This window comes from Melozone crissalis, unplaced genomic scaffold (genome assembly GCF_028551555.1).
Source record: "Melozone crissalis strain CALT ecotype California unplaced genomic scaffold, PUWL_Pcris_2 ptg000023l_1, whole genome shotgun sequence".
Classification (NCBI taxonomy): Eukaryota; Metazoa; Chordata; class Aves; order Passeriformes; family Passerellidae; genus Melozone; species Melozone crissalis.
This window is the reverse complement of record NW_026535801.1, coordinates 22,035,038-22,060,823: the sequence shown is the minus strand read 5'-3', so window position 1 is coordinate 22,060,823 and position 25,786 is coordinate 22,035,038. Positions and strand designations below refer to the sequence as shown.

The following is a 25,786-nucleotide window of genomic DNA, read 5'->3' as shown; positions in this document are numbered from 1 at the left end:
TCCCTATCCCATCCTAGCTCTGCAGTGGTACTGTCTTCATCAGGGCTATATACTGGGGGTATATTGGAATGCTACATCTTACATTCCAGAGAGATATTTACAACACTCTGTGAGGTGTTTTGTGGCACAAAGAATAAAATATTTCTTTAAAGAAAGTGCAGTTTTTAAGCTGAGGTTCACTCACACAGATATGGGACTGAATAGTGAGAATTTTTTTTACTCTGTTTTAAAACCTCATCCTGCATCCATCTGAAATACCAGATGATTTTTAAACCCGGAGACACTGTTTTTTTAAAAAATAAATTTAAAATCTAGTGATGCTTTTCAGAAGAGTGGGAACATTAGTCCCAGCATTCTTGATAAATGTTCCAGGTTTGGTTAAGAGCATTCTGCCTACTCAAATTATATAGCAGGTGTAAGCAGGTGTGTATTGTTGTGTCCCTGCCTCAAACTGCTGCATGGAGTACTGGATATGCCCTGTTCACCTGTGCTGTGTGTCAGAGAAAGCTGCACACTCAGTGACAGATACAGTGTTGTGTCATGTCCATGCCTGCTGTTCTCATTCAGAAGCATTTGGCATGTACCTAAACTTGTGCTCTCTGTTCTGTGGGCAGAAGACTTCAGTCTTGCATGGTTACCAAGCTTTCCTGGGCAGTCAAATCACACATGCAACTTCATAACAAGAGATGAGGAAGAGAACATAAATGAGCATCATATGTTTGTTGCTCTAGGTGATGTGTAATACCTTTCAAATTAGTTTAATATTTATTGATATTACAACATATTATAATATTTTAATATATTTTATGATTATATAAAGGTAGTGTTTTATACCAGGACTTGTCAAATATATTGAATAAAACATATACATTTTTTTTGTGACTTGCTTGAGTCTTGAGGAGAACCCTAAAATTTAAGTCTGGGCAAATTGGTTACTTGCCTGGGAAACTCTGACACTTGGTAATGGTGGAAAATTGAGGTAATTCCTGCTTAGGAAGAGCACAAATGTCTGTCTTGCCTAGAACAGGCACAAAGCTATCCAGTGCAGTCTCTAAAGCTGTCACACGTCAATGAAGATGTGAGTCTTCAAGGCCAGATGATGTTCAGTGCAAATGTTTTTGGATGTGTGCAGATGACAGCACTTCATGCACTCCTGTTGGAATATGTGATTTTGTGTGGAGCTCTGTATCCTCAGGTGTAGTTGATTTCTAGGTGTAGAGAAGCAGTAGTATTATTACTTTAGTCCTCATATGTTACTGGAGTGAACACCACCTGTTGTAGCTGTAAAGCATAATTTTTCAAGAGGTTGATTATTTATGATGAAGAGTCTTTATATTTTAGTTTTTTGAAAACAGAGATAATATGATTTATGCTCTATCAAGTGATCATTTCATGCAGTTTTTTCTAGCAAAGGTCAGATTGCAGCTTTGCAATCAGGAAACTGATCTGCTTCAAAACACAGCTGACAAAATGGAAAGATCCTGGACTTGATTCCTATGTAGGTGCCCCACAGAGATCTACTATCAGTATGAGTAAAGGGGCAGAGTGAGTGGGCAGAAAAGGGTAAAGATGAGAATGCCTCTCCTGCTACCATCAGGAGCTAGTGCCTCCTGATTATCTGTGTATGGTAATTTTTGTATTTAAAAAACCCAGCAAACAGCTTAGTGGTTGGTCAGTCAATGCATGTATTGCTTTGAAAGTAAGAATAAAGGATACATTATTGCTTCTATTTATTTTGTTTAGAGCTTGGTAAGGTTGTTTAGGTAATAGAATTAATCACTTAATCATAAACTGTATTTTTTTGTTTTGGTATTTTAACTTCAGCTAAGCAGTAATCTACAATGTTTCCCTTGGTTAAGTAGTTGTGTAAATATTGTGCAATTTCCTGTCATGCATTATAATCAGTGTAGCTTTTACAGTCAGGTGGTGTGATTCAATGCAATCAATGAAGATTGATAGAATTGTACTGAAAACTTTCACTGGCTTCTCTGGGAGATCCTTTTTATAGCTACAGACTCTGACACTCTGCAGTATTGGTGATCTTAATTTTCCAGTGTTTAAAAAGAAATTATTTACAGAATGAACTAAAATGTTCTTAAATTTTTGTTACTGAATTTTTGTATGACTGCAGCAGCACTATTATTGTTCTTAGTTTTAACACTTACTGCATTACACATGCCCTGCTTCAACCTTTTATGCAGATCAGTCTATCATGGATGTTTTGAAGCATAAATGTTTTCTAGAAGAACTATTATTTTGGACAATAAAATACGAGTTTCCGCAGAAGATGGTGACTTTCTTACTCAACATGCTACCAGATCAAGATTATAAGGTACTTGGCCTTACTTAATTCAAACCTAAGTATCTTTTTATATTCACATACTTAGTGTGTATTATCCTTTGCAGGACACTATGTATACTCATGTTTGAATAATAAGTAGTAAAATAATGCAGATCTTTAACTTATTTTGAGTATTTTATAAGAAGTTCCTAAGTGTTTAGTATTTGAAAACCAATGTGGATAAAACAAGATGGATAACTCTGGAGCAGCACTATTAATTTTGATTGATGACTTTTTTTCCTTTTTGTCTGTTTTTGCATGTTTGCATGTGATGGATTTTGTTTCATTTTATTTTACTTTGCAGTTTGTTTTTGTCACTTAAAACACGTGGATCAGCACTGTATGATTCTGTAGTATGGTATGACTAGGGAATAATCGCAGTGATTTCTTTCCTGTTTCAGTTATTGTAGTAGGCAGTGGTTTTTCCACCCAGGCCATTACAGTGTGAGTGTTCTTGCTGCAGCTATGCCCTAGGTGATTTTGGCAGCCTTCCAGGTGCTTCCTTACAGAGTTTTGCAGTTGTCCCTACGAAGTATCTCCTGGCCCAGAGTTGTGGAGACTGGATGTCATCTTCCTGTTTTAAATCTTGGTGTGCAGCCAGATTTGGTTGTTTGCTCCACATGTTCCCAAGACCTAGTATACATAGCAATCAGGCTTAACATTTTGCTCTGATCATGTCATACCCTTGAGCCATGCAAATATTTTGGACCTTCTCAATGCCTGCTGGGAGGAAACGATCGCAAAATTCTGCAGTCCAGATATGCAGATTTTTTCAAAAAAGTCTGTTTATAATGGGACAACACTATTTTTGTGCCTTCTTAAAATCTTGCTCCATCAAAACAAGGGACATGAAGATAATTTGCAAGGAAGAAAACACCAAGATATGGGCCTTGAGCACTACTGTGTCCATCTCAAGACACCACTTTGATTTGGAATACCAGCACAGATTCGTCCTGGTCTTAGATTCAGCTAATACATGAGGAGACAGTAGGACTTCCTAACTGATGATCCATTGCTATGAAGCTTGAATTCTTCCTGATATTTGGACATGCTCATGGACATCCAGTTCTCCTGATCCATTGCCAGCTAAATTCCTGCCTGTAAAAACACCCAGCTGCTAGCAGCATGCAGAAGAATCTGGTAAGTGTTGCTGTGTTTCCCTTACAACTGTACCATGTAATAACATCAGCTTCTAATGATTGTTGGATCTTTCTTCCTTTGACAATGAGCCATAGTCTTCAGTGACTTTCTTTATTCTATTCATTATCTTTCTTCACTCAGAATGGAGATCATGGTTTATTTGGTCTCTCTTGTGATTGCCACCTTTAACTGGAAATAGTCCATTTTCTACCCACCAATACTGCATGCTGAGATTGAAAGGTTTTTATAAACTTTTTTTAGTTGGTTGGTTTTTTTGTTACTAATTTCGTACTGGTTTTCATTAAGCAGTTAATTCCTATGTTAAAACTTTAGTAGAAGCACAAATACCAAGTGTTCAAAATTCTTTTAGAATCTGTGTTTAATTGTCGTGGTCGTCTAAATGGCATTTTAAATAGTAGAGGAGACTCAGAGCAAGAAATGTATCACATAGCAGTACTAGGGAGGCAGTAAACTTTTTTTCACAAGAAACCTTTGCTTTGTTGCAAAACTGTCAATGCTGCATGAATTTTAAACATGTTTAAGAGGCCTGTGGTTAATTTACAAGGAGTGGCTCTACCTTTTACATGGAAAAGAGAGAACATAATATTTTGGGATGAGTTAGAAGAATGTTTTATCTTACGTGCTTCCATTTAGCTTTTTTGAAAGAAAAGTCTGTTTGCTGATTAATCGTACTGCATTCTCAAACAACAGGAATACCTCTAGGGATTCAAACTGTTCCAAATGGTCTTGCAGCTTTCTGCTACTTTCTCTCATCCCATCTATACTACATGTACTGTTCTAATTTTTTCTCTGTCTGCTGTTGTGCAATTTATCTGATTCTTTGTGAGGCAATTTAGCTCATTAAATCAGCAGAATTCTGCTAGGTTGGATTCCTGGTAAACTGGGGGAGATAGCTGGACATAGAGCACAGAGCTGCCTATCTGCATATGCTTTGGAATTGTTGAAATCTCTGACCTCCAGCATAAGCATATGAGAATCCATCACTGCCCTGTGTAGCAGTCACAGAGCCACTAGCAATCTCAGATAGACAGATTTTTTTTTTTTTGAAATAGGAAAACAAACTTCCCTTTAGGGATTCCCAGTACTGAAAAGAGGTGTTGAAAGGGGTGGGCTAAAACCTTGGGTTAACTAGCTCTTGACTCTCTCCCCACTTTGGCAAATGAGAGAGACAGCACAACAAAAAGTGTGGTCTTTGCCTTACAGATTTGTGCTTGAGGCATCCCTTCCATCACTCTCTGACATTTGAAGCTTGGAAGACTTACAAGTGAAGAAAAAGAGAGCAGAAGAAAAATTTATTGAAGTTTCCAAGAAATTAAAGGTGTTGTGGTGTGGACCAGAGGAAAAATAAAAGGCTCGAGAAAGAGACTTTCCTGTGACCAAGGAGAAGGCAAAGAATGTGTTGGCAGTAAACAGGAAGATGCTGGAAGAGTGTAAATCATCCAAGAACAGAGCCTTGCTGAAATCTTGCTGAAAAATGCAGAAGCATCTGGACATAATGAATCAACAAACATAATTAACAGAAATGCTGTGCTGTGTCAGGCACCTCCCATAGTGACCTTTGGGGCAGCTATTACAGCAATAGGACTTCACCAACCCCTGGATATGCTGTTCTACAAATTCTGTAGGGCAGTTTTTCTATTGGAACCTTAATTTTAGTGCAGCATTCAGCTGGCAGAAGTAGTTTACATCTTAGCATTGAGAATATAAACATGGGAGATGTAAGTTCTAACTGAAGCATGGGGTTGGTGTTAGTCTCCAGAGAGTTCTGGGATTGAAGTTGAGTGGTCACCAAGAGGAAAGGCCAGCTGAAAAAAAATTAACTTTGTTTCTCTAGAGGTAGAAAAGTCAGTGAAGATAATTAGATGCACAGGAAGCATGTGTGTCTTAGGAATCTTTCTTGCAGAAGGTTGGAGCTGACTATTTGGAAACATGGTATGACAGAAATTGCATTCTTGCTGCATTCTATATTTTTCCTTTGTTGTGTATATAGCTTTGGCCACTGAAAGAAAGGATATGTGGATGGACTAATTTGGCCTACTGTGCCTGGTTTTGTGTGCTGACTGCAGTTTACCACAGTATTTCAGCTTCTTAACTTTTGGAATGAGTTTAGTTTCTTCCTCTCAAAAAATCCAAAATTTATCCTTAGAGAAGGACCTTGTTTTTGCAGTTAATCTGAATTGAGCGTGCTGTGTAAAACAAGTGAAACATAGTTTCTTCATCTCAGAACCCAAAAATCCTATTTAAACATAATACAGTGTGAAGAAGTAATACATAAATAAAGCATACTCTTTTACCAGCAGTGTTAATATACTAACTTCTTAAAATACCTGCTACACATATTTTCTGTCTGAGGCTTAATGTGAATTAGGGTGTAATTAACATTAGTGTGAATGTCTTGATGATAGATGCTAATGCCAGTGATGAAAATTGTTTCAGACCTTTAACATAAAGGAAATTATGTGATGGGAATATCTGTATTACCAGAATGATATTGTATTAACTTTGCTCAAGTATTGAGAATATGTTGTGCCAAAAACACTTTAGGTGAGAACAGTTAGCATTGTTGGGTGCTGTATGTGGAACATACTTTCAGTGATTATACAGGTTTCCATCACTGTGGGCCAGGTATAGGAAGGCAAGTTAAGAATTCTTGCAGTGTTTCCTGCAGTGAGGTCCCCATTCTCACCTTGGTTCAGTTTCTTGCATCAGCAACTTTATCTTTGGGGGTATTTGCTGGGAGAACCAGTTTCTGTACCTAACAGCAGAATTATGTCATCATGTTTTTGGAAGTACTTCTGAGGTGATAATAACATGGTAGTGCCATGATAAAAATATGGGAGCACTGAGTCTAAGGCAGATCAAATAAAGTAGTGATCTGTATACAATCTGGTGAAAGCATGGCTGCTGAGGGTGGTTTTAACATTTCTAATTCTATGCTTATGAAAGGTTAATACTTCCAGAAGGAATCGGCAAGGGATTTTTAGACTTTGGATTTTTATCACTACACAGCTTGTCTTCTTACTAAGCCAAGCAAGTCCAGATGGTGCTAATTCAGAACCTAAAGTACTAAGTGAGAAGTGATTTCCAAGCTAGCAGATATGTTCATGGATGTGCAGTGAAAAGGTTGATTTATAATGCATTTTGAGGCTAATGGAGTGGAACACAGAACTGTACTAAGATTTATATATATATATGTACAATACATTTAAATGCATTTAAATAAATGATCTGGTTAAAAAAAACCCCACTAACAGGTGTGTGAAGAATAACAAATCTGCATAATTAATTTAGTTATTGAGGGAAAAGCACTAAAGGTTTATTTAAAAAGTATAGGATACTACGACAGTAGAAGTGAAAATCAGTGTAGAAAGTTTTGCTTGAAAATGAATTAAAACCTTACTTCATGGTTAGAAATGAATACCTTACTTCATGGTTAGATGGCTGCAAGTGATGAGGCAGCTTTATAAGGCACTACAAAATTAATTATTCACAGTGTATCATTTTAGGACATCTGTTGTAGGATGTACAAATTTAGGATAAAATAATTGTTAGAATTTTACCACTTTCACGGGCATGCTGAGACATTATATTCCTTGTTTGAACATTTCTGGGTTGGCTTTCTTTAGTGTGGAAAGTATAGAATGACAAGATTAGATTCTGGGGAAAGTTAATAAAATTAGCAGCCTAAGATACCCCTCCCTATAAATAGGTCTTTTCATTTGGTCTGTTTCTAGAAAGCAGTCATCACTTTTGGTTTGTCATAGCAACTGGTGTTTCCCAGGGTATGTTGATTGTACATTCATAAAGGAATATTTTATAATGAAAGAAAGATATAAGTTTTGTATGATGCTTATTAATGTCAACATTTCTTTATAATTTGCAGATTGCTTTTACAAAAACATTTGTTCAGCATTATGCTTTTATTATGAAAACACTGAAGAAAAGCCATGAATCAGACACCATGTCTAATAGAATTGTGCATATCAGTGTTCAGTTGTTCAGCAATGAAGAACTAGCACGCCAAGTAACAGAAGAATGCCAACTGCTGGATATTATGGTCACTGTTCTGTTGTACATGATGGAAAGTTGCCTTATTAAAAGTGAATTGCAAGGTAGGTTTAGTTGTTTGTTTGTTTCTTTCCATGAATAATCAATTGATTATAGAGGAAATTTAATCTTTCTTTGATGGTCAATCCGCCCTACTGATGCCTTTCCAAAAATGTACAGGATCTAGCAATATATGGTAGAGGAAGAGTCTCAAAATTCCCTGGGAATACAAAGGTAGTTATCAGGAATGATACTAATATTTTATCCTTTGGTTTGTATGGTTTTTTTTTTAGGAATGTTACATGATTTAGAATGCAGGTTATTACCTACTACTTAATTTGTTGTGTGAAGTGCATAAGCAACTATTTGAATGAAAAATGATATACACAAATTGAGACCTGTATGAATTTAAAAAATATTTTCAAAGAATTTCACAAGCTATTTGCAGTATTTAAAATTGTTTTAATTTTTAAAACTTGTGATTGCCTTGATATAATTAGAGAAGAATAATGTAATAGTTTGTCAATATAGCAATTTTATCAACCTTTTGTTTGACAAAGTGGCAGTTTGAATTTGAGCTATTGTAGACTGTATAACTTCTTTAGTAAAACAGCTGTTCTATTTTCACCCTCCTTGTTTTACCTGTCCTTATATGAAAATGGCACAATTGAATCTTTCTGATCTCTGACATTCACACTCTTATGTGCCTAACAGACTGGAGACCTCTCAACCCTCTTCATCCTAGTTTGAATCTGAAAGCACCCCTTAGACAGGCTGAGTGCTGCTGCTAAATAAGTATCACAAACTTATGCATGAAATTGTATTTTTTTTTCCCCAAGTATTCTTGTCTCAGAGTCCAGTTTGTGTATAGCCTAAACCAAAATATCTGTGCAGAATTGGGAAATACTCACTCATCTAGCTATCAAGAGTGCCGTCATTCAGCAGCACTTCAGTATGAAAAATGTTTCTGTTGCCCTACATAGACTGCTTTACAGTATTAAAAGGAAAATGCTGAATATTTAATAGTTTGTACATCAGGTGATTTTTGCTAAATAAATGCCATATTGGTGGAATGTAATTTAAAACTCTTTCTAAGCATCTTTTGAATGTTACTTTTTGGTCAGTATGGGATGTTGCTAGCATGATGGTAGGGTTCTGTAATGGATCAGAATTTCAGTACAGCAGAAAAAGGCTGTACTGGACAGGCCAGAGAGAGCCACTCTACATACAGGTTTACCTCATCATCCAGAGACTGGAGTCTCTTAATGAGTGTTTTTTCTTCTGTTCTTCTTTCTGTTGAAATAGAATATTAACTGACATGGGTATTGGGAGTTGTTTCGCTTGGATCATGAATCCAGAACTAATTCTGTTTCCGTTCTGATCTTTCTAGGAGTCCCTCTTATGAAAAGGAAACAAAGAGATTTATTTGGCAGATGTAGAGGATGAACTTCTGTGATTTGTGGTGGGAGGGAAAGAAACACAGAAACACACCCCCCACCCCCCCCGACTTTGATTTCTCATCCTCCTCTTCTAGGAACCTTCTCCTGCCCCAGTCTTGGGCAGGTTGCACAAACCCTCTCTCTGTCCCAAATTCAGAGTGGAAATGTTTTGCTCTGCTCTTTTCAGACTCAACATGCCAGTGTAGGTTTTGATCACCAGATTTGTTCTTGAATGCTGTAAGGTACCTTGCTCACTGGGATTATGTCAAATTCAAAGTAGAATTCAGGTGTTTGAAATAGGAATTGTTTTATTTGTTTTTTTAATAATTAGAAATATTGGAAGAGCCATAGCTGTGATGGTTTTCCTAACATGCTGCTTTCCAGAGGTTGTGATATTGTTCAAAGTTTAAGTGACTCTTGCTGAGTGGCATCTGTGTAGGCTAGTCCATGATGAAAAAACAGCTTCAGGTACATGAAAGAACTATTTTAGTTTTCTGCAGTTTTCTCTGTGTGTGTCTGACCCCAGCATTACAGTACATCCTAATCGATATTTTTGCATTCTTTTGTAACTTTATTAATAAATGAAAAGAAATTACTTTGTCTTCTCCTTTTGTTTTGTTCTTTTCTTTTTTAAATTTAGATGAAGAGAATAGTTTACATGTTGTGGTGAATTGTGGGGAAGCACTACTGAAGAATAACACTTACTGGCCCCTGGTTAGTGATTTTATAAACATACTTTCACACCAAAGTGTGGCAAAGAAGTTTTTGGAAGATCATGGTCTTTTGGTAACATGGATGAATTTTGTATCATTTTTTCAAGGTATGTGACTTTTGTGATCACTACTGCTACAAGGATGTTAAGACAGTTAATGTTCACTGTAGCAAAATCCCTACAGTTCTGTATGTATATATTTAATCTATTAGTATTCCCCCAAGATTGTATTTCTTGAAGAGAACAGTATATTCTAGAAAACAGGTTACAAAAATTATCTAATGAATCTTTTTCTTGTGTGAAGTAGTTGAAGAGCAGTCACATCACACTTAGTCGATTGAGATCTATGGTGCAAGAATTCTGAGGTTATACTTAAAGTACAGATCACAACTGTAAACCAAACTGTTTTACTGGTGAAGTTCAAAATTTAAATATACAGGAAATTAATCTCATATATCTGGATCTTCTTCTAAGTGTTGCTTTTGATTATATTAAAAAAATTTTAAGATTATGTATCTCAATGCTGATAAATATTTTGCTTAGAAAGACGACCAGCATTCAGATGTTCTAATTGACTGAGTAACATTGAAAGTAGAAGTTCATGTCCCCTGAACAGCAAGGACTGCAGTTATTAGCCAGTCTTTTGTCTTTTCTGGTATATTTCTGTTCAAACTTTGTTTTATCAAATTCTTCCACTAGATAAAATAGATTCTTACACTTTGTGGAGTTGTTTTTCGAGGTGTGTAAATGCATAATACTACAAAGACTGCATTCCATTTATCCCTAGTTAAATCTTGGGTTGTATAACTCTGCTTAAATCTTTGAAGGTATGAATTTAAATAAACGGGAGTTGAATGAGCACGTGGAGTTTGAATCACAGACATACTATGCTGCCTTTGCTGCTGAGCTGGAGGCCTGTGCCCAGCCCATGTGGGGTCTGCTGTCACACTGCAAAGTTAGGGTAAGGCTAACATTCCCCTCTCATGATTCTTGCTTTTATTCATGACTTATTCTAGAATTCTCAATCTTGAAAAGACTGTCTTTTGTGTTTTGAAAAGATTTTGGTTTGGCTCTCTTTGTCTATTTAAATAACATAAAACTCCAATCAACTTGGATTCTCTGTATAGTGAGTGTAGAATTCATGCTTGTACATAATTTACTGTCTCCAGTACTGGGAGTACAAGTTCAGGATGTGTGCAGTCATTTCATATGACTGTACATATGGAATAACTTCAAATCTAATGAAGAACTTGATAAATGTCTCTGAGTCATTCTGCCTTTGTTCAGGGGGAATGGAGATACATAAGTCATACTAATGTGATTCTAATGTTGGCTGTGTCTGAACAGCCAACAGACACTTCTTAATGATGGGAGATGGAGTAATTTATGGATTTGTGTGGTTCTCCTATCAATTTGAGGTGAAAACCTCTTTGGTTCTGATATCAAATGGTCTCCAAACTACAGCAAAGACTTGTTGCTATTTGCTAAACTGTAAATTATATTAAGTGACTGCAAAAATAGAATCCATTAGCTTTTAGGAATATTTAACATATGAAAAATACTTTTTACTGATTTTCTGTGAAATAAATACTTGTATTTGAAGTTAGCTTATTAAGATAATCAATAGTGTCAGTGAGGCAGTACTGACTGGATTGAACTGCACACTGAGAAACTGTGCAAGCAGTCCATGTGGTTTTAGAACAGTTTGAGTCAGGCAGTTGTAAAAGCCTTTCTGTGATGTAAATTACACTGATACATTATGAATTTATCAATTTATGAGTCTACATTGGTTTTTGAAAACCGAATTACAGCTTCTGGCTGTTTGAAGTGCTCCTTTCATTTTTCCTTAGGGATGGGATGGTCTTTTTTTTTAAGGCCATGCTCCTCCATCAGTTGTCTTGTCAGTCATGTCTTCAGCCACATGTTTGAACCTTTTGGTCATTATCAATAAATCTGAAAAAGTTAAAGAAATTTCATAACTTAGTTGTTGTACTTATGAAACCTGGAGGGTTGGAAGCTCATGTCTCACAGGATAGGGAAAGCCAGCAGAGCCTGTCCTTCATAGAGTGTGGAGCAACAGGATGGGAGTGTGGCTGTTGTATTTCCTGATGTGAAAAGGTGCCTGACTGAAATAGCTGCCACTTGCACAACTTTTGGCTGGCCTGAACACTGCTGCCTTTTGCATGAGAAGTGTGTCATTGGATATCCTGAGAGTGTGAGGCAAGTCTGGAGTCTGTGTTTAGGGGGACGTGAAGATTAAAGGAAAAATCTGTTAAGAAAATAGGCTTTGCAAATTCTGCTGATCACAGAGCAATTTGGTTTAGCTTCTTTTCTGCTTCTTCTTCTTGCACACAACTGCTTCTCTCCTGGAAGGCAGTGTATAGCTCTAGCACTGAAACATGATTTAACCTGAAATATAGTGTAGTTTTGTGGCATTGTTACACAGTTATATCATACAATCATAACAAAGTTTGCTTACCATTGAAATGCATGCAGTATTGTGGTATCATATTTAGGGTGTCTTGTGTTAGCCAACTGTAAGGACCTTCTAAGTAGATAGAACTTGTAGGCCATTAGCTATTCTTTTTGGTTACACGGACTTTCTTTTATGCTTACAGCGCTAAATTATGGGTAAAAGTAAATGGATAAATTAAACAATAGTAGGCACTCGGACCACCTAGAGAGTGAGTCCTATGAGGAGCAGCTGAGGGAGCTGGGGTTGTTCAGCCTGAAGAAAAGAAGGCTCAGGGATGATCTTATCATTCTCTCTAACTCCCTGTAAGGAGGGTGTAGCCAGGTGGGAGTTTGCCTCTTCTGACAGGGAACCAGCAACAGGACAAGAGAAAATGGCATCAAGCTGCAGCAGAGGAGATTCAGGTTGGGCAACAGGAAGAATTTCTTCATGAAAAGAGTGATTAAGCATTGGAGTGGGCTATCCAGGAGTAGTGGAGTGGAGTCCCAGTCCCTGAAAGTGTTCAAGAAACAATTGGACCTGGCACTTAGTGCTGTGGTTTAGTTGATAACGTATTGTTCAGTCAATGATCTTGGATGTCTTTTCCAACCTCAGTGATTCTGTGTACTGTAAAAATATTATTGAAATAATTGTATTTATTTGTAGTAGGAAAACAATGGCACTTAAAACTTTTTTGGCTCATATAAGTGTGCTGATTTCTCTTAACTGCAGGAAACACAGGAATACACACGCAATGTTGTCAGATACTGCCTTGAAGCACTTCAAGACTGGTTTGATGCGATCAACTTTGTGGATGAGGTAAATATCCTTAGTGAATTTAAGCAAAGCACTGTGAAAATCTGATTAAATTTAAAAGGTGATACACTCCCTACACCCAGCCCCCTCTCCTTAATTTAAGTGACTATTCAAGCTAGTGATGAAAAAAGGATTGCCTTGCTGAAATTAGAGTTTGTAGTTAATACTTAAAATGTTATGTCCTAGGACCCTTTTTTTCCTGTAGTCTTGGTGATTTAGATTTTCTGGTGCAAGCTTAACCTGTGAGTTTTAAAAGCAATGCTTTCCCTGTCTAAGGGAAACTTCTCAATAATCAGAAAGACAGGAGAATGAAATACTGCTGTGTTACTGAAAAGTAAGTCTATCAAATGAAGACATGTAAAATACTGCCCTTGGTGGTTGTGCCAAAGATATTTGTATGTTTGTTTTTTCCAATATATTATATTAAATACCTTTATTTTACTTTCAGCCAGCACCTAACCAAGTTACTTTTCATTTGCCACTGCACCGTTACTTTGCCATGTTTTTAAGTAAGGTAAGCACATGTTGTAGTTTCACAGAAGATGGAAATTCCCTACTGAATGTAATCAGTCAACACAGCATATGCTTGCTTTTGTTTCTAGGCTGTTAAATGCCAAGAACTAGATCTGGATGCTATCCTGCCAGATCAGGAGATGCTGATGAAACTCATGATTCACCCACTTCAGATTCAGGTACGGGCAGACTTCTAACTTAACAATAGGAAGCATGTCTTATTTGTGGAATGTAAAAATAAGCCCTATGTGACAATTATAACTGCAATATACTAAGAATTTAGGGTAACATATTTTTTTTCCCCTTCCTCTTTCCAAAATTAAAAATGAGGCATTAGTTATCATACTCTGAGAAGCACATAATAATAGTATTCACTACAGCTCTTTGAAAATGGTAGGGTGGACCAGTCCTCTGAAAACAGAATTGTAATGTGAGCAGAATGGAGTGCAATTTGACAAGAAACTCAGATCTTTTGTATTTTAAATTGAGAATGAGCTCCAGAATGGATGCACAACATCTTTATTTGCAAATTTGGACTTGTGCATAAGTGGCAGTGAGTAGTATTTGTAATCACTGCTTTTAGATCTAATCCCTTTTTAATCGTGATGCCTTGATTTTTGGTTCATTTTGGTACCACAATACCTTCATTTTGAGTTAGTTTCAAGATTTTAAGGAATAACTACATATATAAATCACATGATTTGTCTTTGATTACTTTCGTTGTCTGAAATATGCTCTTATCTGAAAGTGTGGTATCTGTTTCATAAACTTGAGGTGGTTCTTTTTATCTCTTACTCTCCAGAGGCAAATTAGTATAAAAAAGTCTATAAAGTTGTAGTATTATGCATGTCTATGTGTAATGATAGTGAATAAAATGATGGGAGGGCTGGAGCATCTTTGTTATGAAGACAGACTGAGAGAATTGTTGTTCATCCTGGAGAAGAGAAGGCTCTGGGGAGACCTTAGGACCCCTTCTACAGGGGCCTACAAGAGAGCTGGGGGCAAGCTTTTTAGCAGGGCCTGTTGCAATAGAACAGGATTAGTGGGTTTAAACTGAAGTAGGTTTAGATGACCTGTAGTACCTTTTTTGCTATGAGGATGGTACAACAGTGGAGCAGGTTGTCCATGGAAGTGGTAGATGCCCCATCCCTGGGAACATCCCAGGTTAGATTGGATGGGGCTCTGAGCAACCTGACCGAGTTGAAGATGCCCCTGATCATTGCAGGGGGATTGGACTAGAGGACCTTTAAAGGTCCCTTTCAACCCAAACTGTTCTGTGACTCTCCAAGAAAGCCTCAGGAGGACTTCTTACAATGACATGTAGTGACAGGACAAGGGGCAATGGCTTTAAGCTCAAAGAGAGTAGTTAAATGAGATATTACAAGGACATCCTTTGCTGTGAAGGTGGTGAGACACTGGAACAGGTTGCCCAGAAAAGTCAAGGATGCCCCATCCCTGGAAGTGTTCAAGACTAGGGTGAGTGAGGCTTTAAGCAAACTGGCTTTAAGCACCTGGAAAGTGTCCTTGCCCATGCCATAAGGGTTGGAAATCTTTAAGGTCCCTTCCAATTCAAACTGTTACATGATTTCTATTTTTCTATGGTACCATACTGATGATCTGCCGACATTGAACTGAGTAGCTGAACATCTCTGAAATATTTATAACTTTTTATATTCCCTGAACAGGCAAGTCTTTCTGAAATTCACAGCAATATGTGGGTTAGAAATGGTCTACAAATTAAAGGACAGGCCATGACTTATGTGCAGTCTCATTTCTGCAATTCAATGATTGATCCTGACATTTATCTGCTGCAAGTAAGTTATGTTTTCTGAGGAGCCAAGCCAATATTATTTACCTACAAACTATTGACTAGAATTAATTTAATAAAATTAATTTACTCTCTTTGTACAGGTCTGTGCCTCTAGACTGGACCCAGATTATTTTATTTCATCTGTTTTTGAAAGGTAGGACTAAAAGATGAATGCTTTTGTTCAATGTTGTGCTGGCTGTTGCGCTAATTTATAGCTTGTAATAGAAAGATTGCATATCTGATATATATCTTCAGTGGTACAACTCTGCCTAGCCAAAACTAACACCTAAGGCCTCTACTGAAACAGGTATCTCTTGATTTTAGACAGCATTGGCTTTTGATTTACAGGGCAGTAGTGAAGATATTTGTTTTCATTTGGGCTTTTGTATTTCATTTTTCGTTGTTGTGAGTGCTATCCTGAGCTTATCTACTGTGTTTCACATTGGTGTTTTAATGTTGGAGAATGTTAAATTGTTGTTTCTTACTTTGCTGTTTGCTGTGTAGATTTAAGGTGGTGGATCTGTTAACAATGGCTTCACAGCATCAAAATACAGTTCTTGACTCAGAACATGAAAGGTCCATGCTGGAAGGAGCCTTAACATTTTTGGTCCTTTTGTTAAGTCTTCGTTTACACTTAGGTAAGAGTCACTACTTTAGGAATATCTATATGTAAATAACATTATTACATCTTCATTTATATTCAGCACTTAGTAGGTGCCTTAAAGCTGTTTAACCATATAGTAACTTCAAGCATTCAATGCTCAGTTTCATCTTTGCCAGTTACTGTATTTTAATCCCTTATGAAATAGAAATAGATATGATACATAAAAATGGGAAAAATGGCTTTGATGGAAATGGGTGATTTGTGTAGGTGATGGCATGAAGATTCTGTATCTTTTCCAGAAAGACAGCAATTTGAGTTTATACTGGTATTTTCTGATTGAGATTGTACCTTTCATAATATTTGCATGCCCCTCCTTTTTTTTCCCTGTATTTTTAAGGCACTGTATCATTACTTAATATTAATTTGTATCATGTTTGACATGCTTTTAATGTCAAATGAAAACTGAATGTGTGTCTTAAATCGTGCTTTTTTAACAGCTTTTTACATTTTATTGTTCTAGGAATGACAGATGATGAGATCCTCAGAGCGGAGATGGTAGCCCAACTGTGTATGAATGACAGGACACACAGTTCATTACTGGATCTCATATCCTTGGAATATATTCACTAATGTGTCTGAATGAGAATGACTGGTGCTGGGATAGTTGTGAGGCTTGAACAACATGGTTTTAGGTCACATAATTAAAAAACTGTGTGAAGGTGTGTTTGTATGTACTTACTGTATGTATACACACAGTATATACTGTATATACTTACTAGCAAAAGCTCCAATTTTGGTTTTTCTTACAGCAGATGCAATACTTTTTAATAGTTTAAATTAGTTTTGATACAAAATGCTGTACTGGTCTTTAGAAGTCTTTTAGGTGTGAGGTAAAATGTGTGTTTTCCAATGACATTGTAGAAAGTTTAGCAAAGCATCGCATTTGTCTGGATTTGAGCCTTTGATTTTTGCTAAGTTTATGCCAATATAAAAAGCAGACATTCTACATTGTATTGGCTTTTGCTGTCAATAGCTGAAAATGCAAATAATAGCAATCCTGCATGTTGTTTTGACATTACATTATGTAATGGGGAAAGAATAGCAAACTCTTAAGAAGTCCTTCTGCACAGGCATAGGGTTCATGTCCCTGGACAGCTGACTATAAATATGCAGGTTTTCCTGCTACCACTCTTGAGTTGTGTAGGCAAATTAAATAGCTTGTTGTGGTTGCATACAAGAGCTTGCAATCCAGGTATAGGCAATGAGCAAAAATATTAGGAATATGAAGATAGGAAAGGATGAGATTGAGACTAACAAATAATAATAATAATAATAATAATAATAATAACTACTACTACTACTACTACTATTATTATTATTTGCTCTAGTAACTCAGTCAAGTATGTAAAATAAGTGATTACTTAGACCAATTCACTTAAGTGAATGACTTAATTATGTAAAAACAAGTGAATAATTTATATAAGCAATCACTTATCACTGAGCAGAAGTGCTGCTTGTGTTTTAGGGTAATGCCAGTAGGTCAGTTAAATATTGCTACCAAAAACGAGAACTATGGAATCCAAGATGCAGAATTATTTATTGTGTTTATGGATCCTGAACTATTTGCTTGCTTTTTCTGCACTTGGATGTAAATGCAAAATATTTTTTCCCTTTGAAGAGAGACAAAGTGTTTGTAAGTAAAGACAGTCACAGAAACTTTATATACACTACAGGCAGAGGTTTCTATTTCTCATTAAGTACTAACAGCTTGAACCAAATATGAAGCAAGTCTTACTTAAAAAAGTTTAACCTCCTAGCTGAGAGGCTTAGATTCTCTTCAGTACCAGTTACTGTTCTTAGCAGTTGGAGCATACAGACCTCTTGTGGTAAGCACAGAGCACTGCTGAGATGTGGTCTGAAATGACTGATGGAAAATATCAAGAGAGGAGGGAAATTCTGTGTCCTGAAACTAAATTCACTTTGCTTTCCTTAACGTAAGCCTTACATTCCAGAAAACCCTAATCCTAAAAGTGGTATTATTCCAGGAAGTTTAAGCTTTGAATCAGTCCTGTCAGCAGTTGCTGACTTTAAAGCCCCTGTTTTTGAGCCTGGAGGTTCCATGCAACAAGGAATGTACACACCTAAAGGTATGGTATTCAGCATTCTCTTGCAGCACAGTCATTGGTAAGATGCCTAACCAGGGTTTATTTGGTTTTGTTGTAGTGGGCTTTTTTCCTTTAAAAAGCCCAAAAAGCAAACCCAACCTACCAGTGTTGAAAATTGCCCCCCATCCTCCCCACAGAAAAGCCAAACCTACCACAGCCACCAAAACCCCACAAAACTTGACTTTTTCATTATTGTCCACTGCTTATTTAAGAGCATTGTTAAAGACTGTCAGTAGTCTTAAATTGATTTTGATCTAGAGTGAAAATGAGCTTCTTGTACTAAACAGGTACCTTCAGAAAGCAAAGGAAAATAAGATAATTTTTCATTTCTCTATTTGTACTTTACTGATCTGCATACTTAATTATTTCTGTGATTTAAATAAATATGGTGTATATTTAGTAGAGTCTAGAACTGTTTGCATTAGTGAAACGTCAAAGATACTTTGAACTTCTCCACCTTTTGACTATTAAAGATACCACGATACATAATTCTTCATTTTATATTGCTTAACTGTATTAGTATCCTGTAACATTTTTTGCTGTCAGTAGTGAGAGCCTAGAAAAAAGTTCAGGCTAGACTTATTATAGAACATCGTTCTGTAATTCTACAGTGCATACAGTGCAAAAATGACAAGTTTCTTTCCCTGACCAGCTTGTCATCTAAATTGGACTCAACGCAGCATTGGTATATCAAAGGAGAGAAATAATTTAAGAACTCAGTGTTCCATTACTGTGTCATGTCACTAAGCAGATAAGCCTGTAGAAATCTGAAATGCTCCATGTGCTCTGGTTGTGCTTCAGGCTAATGGCAATGCTGAAGAGAGATTAACTCCTTCCTCCCCACATACCTCCCCTGAGAACTGGGAAGGTTAGAGTCTGGCAATTTTGAAACCATTTGGTTCCATGGATTTTTTTGGGGGGAGTGGTGGTTAATGTAGGTACTAGTATTGTAGTAACTTGTAATTGTTTGCCATTTTGTACTGGGAGATTGAAGTGTCAATAAAGCTCTTTTATACAAATTACAACTAGTGAAATAATTTGTGAAACCAGAGTTTTGGAAATGATTCATCTTGGTTCTTTGATGTGTAATTAGGCAGCTTAACACTCATGTATCTAAAATAACTTAATTTTATTGTTACATAAACTGCATTTCCTTATGTCCTGTCCAGTTTCTGGAGCTCATTACGTGCTGGTCATTTTCATAACACAATGTGAAGGAAAAAGAGATGGATCATTCTGTTTTTAATTATAGCACTTCATATTTAGGGAATCTAATGCTAGATTACAGTGTTTGGAGTTTTTTCTATATAGTTTGGGGTTTTTTTTAACTTAGGTAAACTGTTTATTCCAGAGGTAAACTGTCTTAAGTATCTCACCTATAGCATTGAACAATGGAGTGATTTATGACACTATACAGATTCCCTTTTATTTAAAGTAATAAAAGCTGAAAAATCTTCTGTAGGAATAAAAGCTGACATGGCTTTCTTTACCCTCTTAAGTGTTCATATTCCCTGTAAGATTATATAGGTTCTCAAACCCTTTGCTTTTAAGAATTGTAGTTTGTGGCCTGTCATAGTTAAAGCAAGTCACGATCAGATCAATTCCCTCTAATCCTCTAATCCCTTGTTTCCCTAAATTTGAGGGGGTGGAATCTACTTTATGTTCACAGATCCCTAGATTTTGTTCCATTAACCATCATTTAAAAAAACAAAACCAACCTAAACCAATTTTCAGAGCCAGGTTCTTTCTGCACACTGTAGATTTGTGTGCTGAAGATGAGCTCTATGTGCATTTCCAATATTCACTGTATGGCTCACTCAGTCCTTTTTTCTCATTAGGCATTAGCAGCCCAAACAAGCTTGGTGTTTCAGACTGCAATACTAAACTCTGTTCAGAAAAAATGTGGGTTTTTTTTTTTCACAAGCTAAATTTGATTGTATTTAATACACAATGCAAACTTTGCTAGGTTCTCTCCCTCAGCAGTCTGTGAGGATATGTGTAGAACAGTTAGTCTTAGCAGGGGTTAATGTATAGAGGATAGGCCACTAGGTGTGATTATAGACACTTGTCTTCCTGCCTGGGGAAAATTAATCTCAGAAGTGTGGTAAAGCTGCTTATTGCTGCCTGTGGGAACTTTGAAGGATGTTGTGAGCACTTGTGTTACGTTATGCCTGCTGGTGGAGCTCAAATTCTATATCCGCTGGGTTTCTTCCTCCTTTTGGGGTCATTGAATCTTGCCTTCATTTTTTGTGTTGTGAGAGCTAAACACTTCAAAGCAATTCATAGAACTAATGTCTTCATTTGGCTTTAGATTGGAACTTTGTTTTGTTTTTTAATAACTTATAAATAGAAAAAAAGGCCATCAAATGGGATATTTTTATAGACTCTTTAGAATTTTTCTGTTTGTGATTGCTCTGAACAGCCACTCTGGATGTTGTTTTAGAGCTACTAAATTAAATGTATGTAACTAAGATTTTAATGCTGAAATAATGCATAATACTAGTTATAAAACAAAGGCATATTTGTAAAGGATTGATCACAAATATCATTTGATACAAAGCTTGACCATTTTTGATACTGAACAAGACTTGTGTTGTTGGAGCAATTTTGTTCACTGCACTTAAAGGTAAAATATCATCCACCTGCTAACAGCTCCACAGTCTTCACTTCCTCCTTTCAAGAGGCTTGTGCTTATCACATACAAAGTAAAAAATAATGTAGGCTTTTACTCACAAGTACTTGGAAATGACAAAGAGCAAACAAGTCGCATACAGAAATGATGTTTTGGGAGTTGCTTAATAAAGTGTCCCTTTTTTATTTTTGAAACCAATCAAAATTTTGCAAGAAATATTTTTCTAGTTTGATAAAGAGTGGTAATTATTAGTATAGAAAGTATTATTAGTTAGAATTATTATAAATTGCCGTAGTTTGCCAGGAAAAATTATATAATAGAAGTAACATAATTAAAGCTAGTTAAGGGGAGAATCTAAAGTAAGTGGTAAGGTCTTTAAAGAGAATGTTAACATGCAATTTCTTTTAAACAACAGCTGAAGTTTGGGATAAGGAATTTGACCCTGTCATGGTAATACTTCGAACAGTTTACCGCAGAGATGTGCAGTCTGCCATGGACAGATACACAGCATTGTAAGTTGGATCATTTTTAGAAATGCAACATCATCCTCTTGCTCATTTCACAACAAATGTTTTGTTTTCACTGCCTGATAATGCTAATCACTTTATCAGTGTTTTCAAGCCCCAGATTTGTTCTTGAGTAAATAGTCTATAACAAGCAATATCAGAGTTTTGGTTATCTTAGTCAGTTACTCTTCCATAAATGTTTAAAAATACACCAGAAGGGCCACAGACAAAGTAGTGCATGTCATCACAGATAAAATACTTAACCAAAGATATTGTTTAAAAATAATTTACAGCTTAATTGAAGTCTTATCTATTTTTATTTAGTTTACACTTAGGTACACAAAGCAAAGTTTATCTATAGCAGTGGCAGGTTTCTACATTATTGCAGTGTTTAACAGTGGTTTCAACATTTAACATTTCTTTCAACAGCTTAAAGCAAAGTGGCAAATTCCCTGGAAACCCATGGCCTCCTTACAAGAAGAGAACACCGCTACACCCAAGTTACAGAGGGCTCATAAAGCTTTTGCACTGTAAAACTCTGCACATTGTGCTCTTCACACTTCTTTACAAGGTACAGTCATGATTTGCATTAAGTGCATTGGTTCACTTTGACATTTTTACAGAAGTTCTTAGAAGCATGACTTTTTAAACTTTATTTGGAGTAGTCAGGTTCCATTTAATATAATATTTTTGGTTTTGGATTATTTTTCGAGTCTAGTACGAGTTTTTTTCCCTACCACTTAGATTATTTCATGAATGATTGTTTCATATGCACACACTAAGTCAGTACCCAAGTGGATGAAAGATCCTGTTCCACTTTGAGGAACACTGTATTTACCATCAGAGGTGCCATTCAGATTGCTCTTCCATGATGGTTTCAGGGAGCACAGTGGCATGAGTGGTGTTCTTCTGGCTCCCACTGCAGAATTTTAAGGCATCAGCAGTGGCTGTTCAAAAATACAAACTTTAATAGCTTTAAATCCTCAATGTCAAATAAGTCTCGTAACTGCAGTTGTTTCTAACATCATTTCCCAAATATATTCTGGCTTTTGATAATGTTTTAGCAACTGTTTTTTAGGGTTAATTGGTGCCTTTAAGTTATGTTTGGTTTTATCTTTGATAGTTTGCTGCTGTCTTCAAGAGAAGCAAGGCTTTTTGAAGAGTCCATTCATCAGAAAATGGACTTTGAATCTGTACTTAGAAAGTGTTTTCAAAGCAGTGTGCTGCAGAGGCAGATGAGGGACTACAAAAATTGCTTTGAGTAACATTTTTCCTGGGCAGACTTTTACTTCTGTGCTCTTCTAAGGACTCCCAGCTTACCTAAAACTGGTATTTTGTTTCACTGTTAAATTTCTGTTGAATAGAAAATATCTGTTGTACTACAGGAAGGCTAGTGAAGGAAAGATGATCTTGGGACTACAGAGAAGATCAAATAATGTTTTGATATGGAACAAAAATCGAGACTATGGGGAAGGAATGCATCATCTTTTACTGTCCTGCTTGGGTGTCTTAGGCCACTTTTTCTCTTAGTCCATTAAGAACCCTCAAGGGCTTAAATCTTGAGAATCTTAGCCATTACTGGGTTGCTGTTTTAGCTGGAATACCAAATACTTTCCCACCAGATTTATGGATGATGGAAAATACATAGTGGTTGATTTTTTAGGTTGGCTTAATTAATGCCTGCTCTCTTTGTGAAATTTTCCCAATTCATGACAGCCTTTATTATATCTCTTGGCTTTTGGGACTTCCTGTGGAACAGCAGTAAACTCTGTTTGGTGATGTTACTTTTCAGAAGCATTGGTCAATAGAACTTTTGATTCCAACTGCCACAATTACATGTGCTCTTCATATGAACAGAATACTGAGTCCTCTTTCAATTGAATAACCTCTATCATCTCAGATTTGTTTGGGCTTGATTAAATCAGCTCCTCAGTCACTTTTTAGTGACTTTAATATTGTAAAACAATGTTATTTTTAAGAACTTTGTCTCTCTGATGTTTCTAATGGCTTTATCTACTGAGAAAATTCATCCGTTCAAAACCAAGTCATATTTAAGACTTTACTAGGCTACAGTCTAAAAATACTAATTTGTATAATAGCCTGTCTACAATGAAATTTTAAACATATTTTCTCACCCACTTTTTTGGTAACTTACTTTTTTTGCCATTTTCTTTCCTTTAGTTCAGAGTATTCTCCAGAGGAAAGTTGTCCTGGTTTTTAATTTTAGCGGTATTGGTTCTTCCTCTCAATGCATTGAAAGCTGTGTTGGAAGAAAGATGTGGGCATTTATTAATTTAAAGATAAGATATTTTATTATTTTTAACTAAAAAAGATTATGTGGAGGTGGTTATCAGCTGAAGTGATGTTAACCTTTGTGGTATTCCCAGTTATCCCAGCATCACTGATAGGACCAGGACCTTGTGAGGCCTTTGGAGATTGAAGACCTGAAAAGGGGAGGGAAGGATGGGAGCAGCTTTTTGCTTGTAATTGGCACTAGTGGTATCTGTGCAGCTGTACCTGTCACTCTGGTGTTCATGCAAATCACAGCTTGAACTTGTAATGGCTTTAAGGTAAAAATTTGTTTGACTAGAAAGACATAAAATCAAATTTTGCTTTTGTGGTGATGATCAAAGGTTAGGTTTCTTTCTAAATCTCAAAACAATTTTAAATGAAATTGAAAACAAACAAAAAAAAATTCCACAAAAACTGAAGTCCAAAATGTATTACCCAGAACACTCCTTAAGTTTAGATGTACTGAAGTCTTAATCTTCTATGATGTGTGTCTTTTCCTACCTAGATATTAATGGATCATCAGAATTTATCAGAGCATGTGCTTTGCATGGTTTTATATTTGATTGAGCTGGGGTTGGAAAATTCTCCTGAACAAGAATCAGATGAAGAGGTAAGAATAAATACCATCATCTTCTTCAAAATACAGAGGTATTTTGTAATGATTCAGTATTCTTTAAAATTAGATTTTACCATAGTAGTTAGAATAAAGCATCTTTATTAACTTATATGGGGAACAACTAATAAAACAATAAAAACATACTGTTGTGAGGAAGAGTATGGTATCTTGTTATGTTTTTCAGCAGTTTCTGTATATGAGGTCTCACTACACAGATTGATAAGATCTTTACCACTGTGTAAATTAGAAATTGTGCAAAAAAAATTTAAATCATTAAGTCTAAAAATCTCTAAATTTTCACCTGAAACCCTTATCACTGAGCATTTTATTGCTACAGATCTATATCTTCAAAAATACGTGAATAAGTCAGAATTTTAATTCTGCTTTTAATTCTACTTTTAATGATATTTGAATATAAACAGCCATTATTTTTGTGATTCCAAATTCCATTCTATTACCATAGTTTTTTAACTGATCAGCACTGCTTTTTGGCTAAGAATCTGCCACATTTTTTTCCAGAGATTGACTTCTGTATAATTCTGATTTTTTATATTAATTTTCAATTGTACGGCTTAGGATTACTCTCTGGAGTTCCTTTTACTTCTGCTAGCTAGCACCAATGGCTGTATATGACTATATTAATATAAAATACTTAGACCTATATATATATATCAGCCCTGTGGTCCTCATAGGACTCATATCAGTTATCAAACTTTGAAAGTTTTTAAAAGGTATATTAGCTTTGTTGAGGTACGTAATGTTCAACACACTGTTCCTATCTCATGAAGATATTATGGCCTCTGTAATACAGTTACAAAAGCAGCACAAATTATTTAATATGAGAAATTTGATAAGAGAAAGTATACCACAGTTTGCTTAATTGTTTTAGGAGTCTGCAGGTGGACAAGAGCGTTGCCACGATAGTTGGTTTCCAGGCAGTAATTTGGTTTCTAACATGCGTCACTTCATTAATTATGTCCGAGTAAGAGTACCAGAAACTGCTCCTGAGGTGAAGAGAGAACCACCTGCAAGTACAAGTTCTGATGGTTTAGCTTCATCACAAGTAAGTGGATAAAATACCAGATTCTCTGGGTTAGTTTAAGTTATTGCCTGTGTTGGCATTTTTGTTAGTTTTGTTACTGTTTTTATGAGTTCCTTAGGATATTTTTCCTTCAGTTATTTTTCCTATATTTACTGATAGCAGAAATAGAAGTTATTTCCAATGATGCCTCCTTCCTAATGATGTATTTAATGACTTTTTTTGTCCTCAATCTACCAGAATTCAAGGCGGAAGAGCCTCCAGAGAGAGGTAGATCTGTGTGCAGTTTGTTCTCCTAAGCCATTAACTAGCAATGTGCTTTAATTGTGCTCACCTTAACTTTCAGTGGAATCCTCTAATTTTCCTGAATTTCCTTTTAATTCATATTGCAAGGACTCGTGCTTTTTTCATGTTCTTGATGGTAATGTTAGCTGGCAGACTTTGAAGCAATAAAACATTTTTAATATGTATTTGGAAATAAAAGCTTCCTATCAAATATAAAATGCCATTGATAGCTTACTGCTTGAGCTTTGTGTTTAGGCCTGTTTGATCTTGCCAAGATACTACTAACATTTAATAATGTAGAATAGTCTTAGCTTTCTTGAGTCTAGGTAAGTTTAACCTTATATTGAAAGGGCTTT

The 25,786-nt window shown here is 36.1% G+C and overlaps 1 protein-coding gene across 1 annotated transcript in view; it reads left to right on the top strand.

Moving 5' to 3' along the window:
* UBR3 (ubiquitin protein ligase E3 component n-recognin 3) overlaps nucleotides 1-25,786 on the top strand; it is a 95,905-nt gene that overhangs the window by 18,695 nt on the left and 51,424 nt on the right. The window contains exons 7-22 of the mRNA XM_054277508.1: nucleotides 2,202-2,332; nucleotides 7,386-7,614; nucleotides 9,629-9,808; nucleotides 10,528-10,661; nucleotides 12,885-12,971; nucleotides 13,417-13,482; nucleotides 13,571-13,660; nucleotides 15,167-15,295; nucleotides 15,393-15,445; nucleotides 15,796-15,929; nucleotides 16,416-16,501; nucleotides 17,901-18,042; nucleotides 21,108-21,204; nucleotides 21,628-21,769; nucleotides 23,996-24,100; nucleotides 24,996-25,169. Coding sequence (XP_054133483.1) covers nucleotides 2,202-2,332; nucleotides 7,386-7,614; nucleotides 9,629-9,808; nucleotides 10,528-10,661; nucleotides 12,885-12,971; nucleotides 13,417-13,482; nucleotides 13,571-13,660; nucleotides 15,167-15,295; nucleotides 15,393-15,445; nucleotides 15,796-15,929; nucleotides 16,416-16,501; nucleotides 17,901-18,042; nucleotides 21,108-21,204; nucleotides 21,628-21,769; nucleotides 23,996-24,100; nucleotides 24,996-25,169 — 1,979 coding nt within the window. The remainder of the gene's footprint in view (nucleotides 1-2,201; nucleotides 2,333-7,385; nucleotides 7,615-9,628; nucleotides 9,809-10,527; nucleotides 10,662-12,884; nucleotides 12,972-13,416; nucleotides 13,483-13,570; nucleotides 13,661-15,166; nucleotides 15,296-15,392; nucleotides 15,446-15,795; nucleotides 15,930-16,415; nucleotides 16,502-17,900; nucleotides 18,043-21,107; nucleotides 21,205-21,627; nucleotides 21,770-23,995; nucleotides 24,101-24,995; nucleotides 25,170-25,786) is intronic.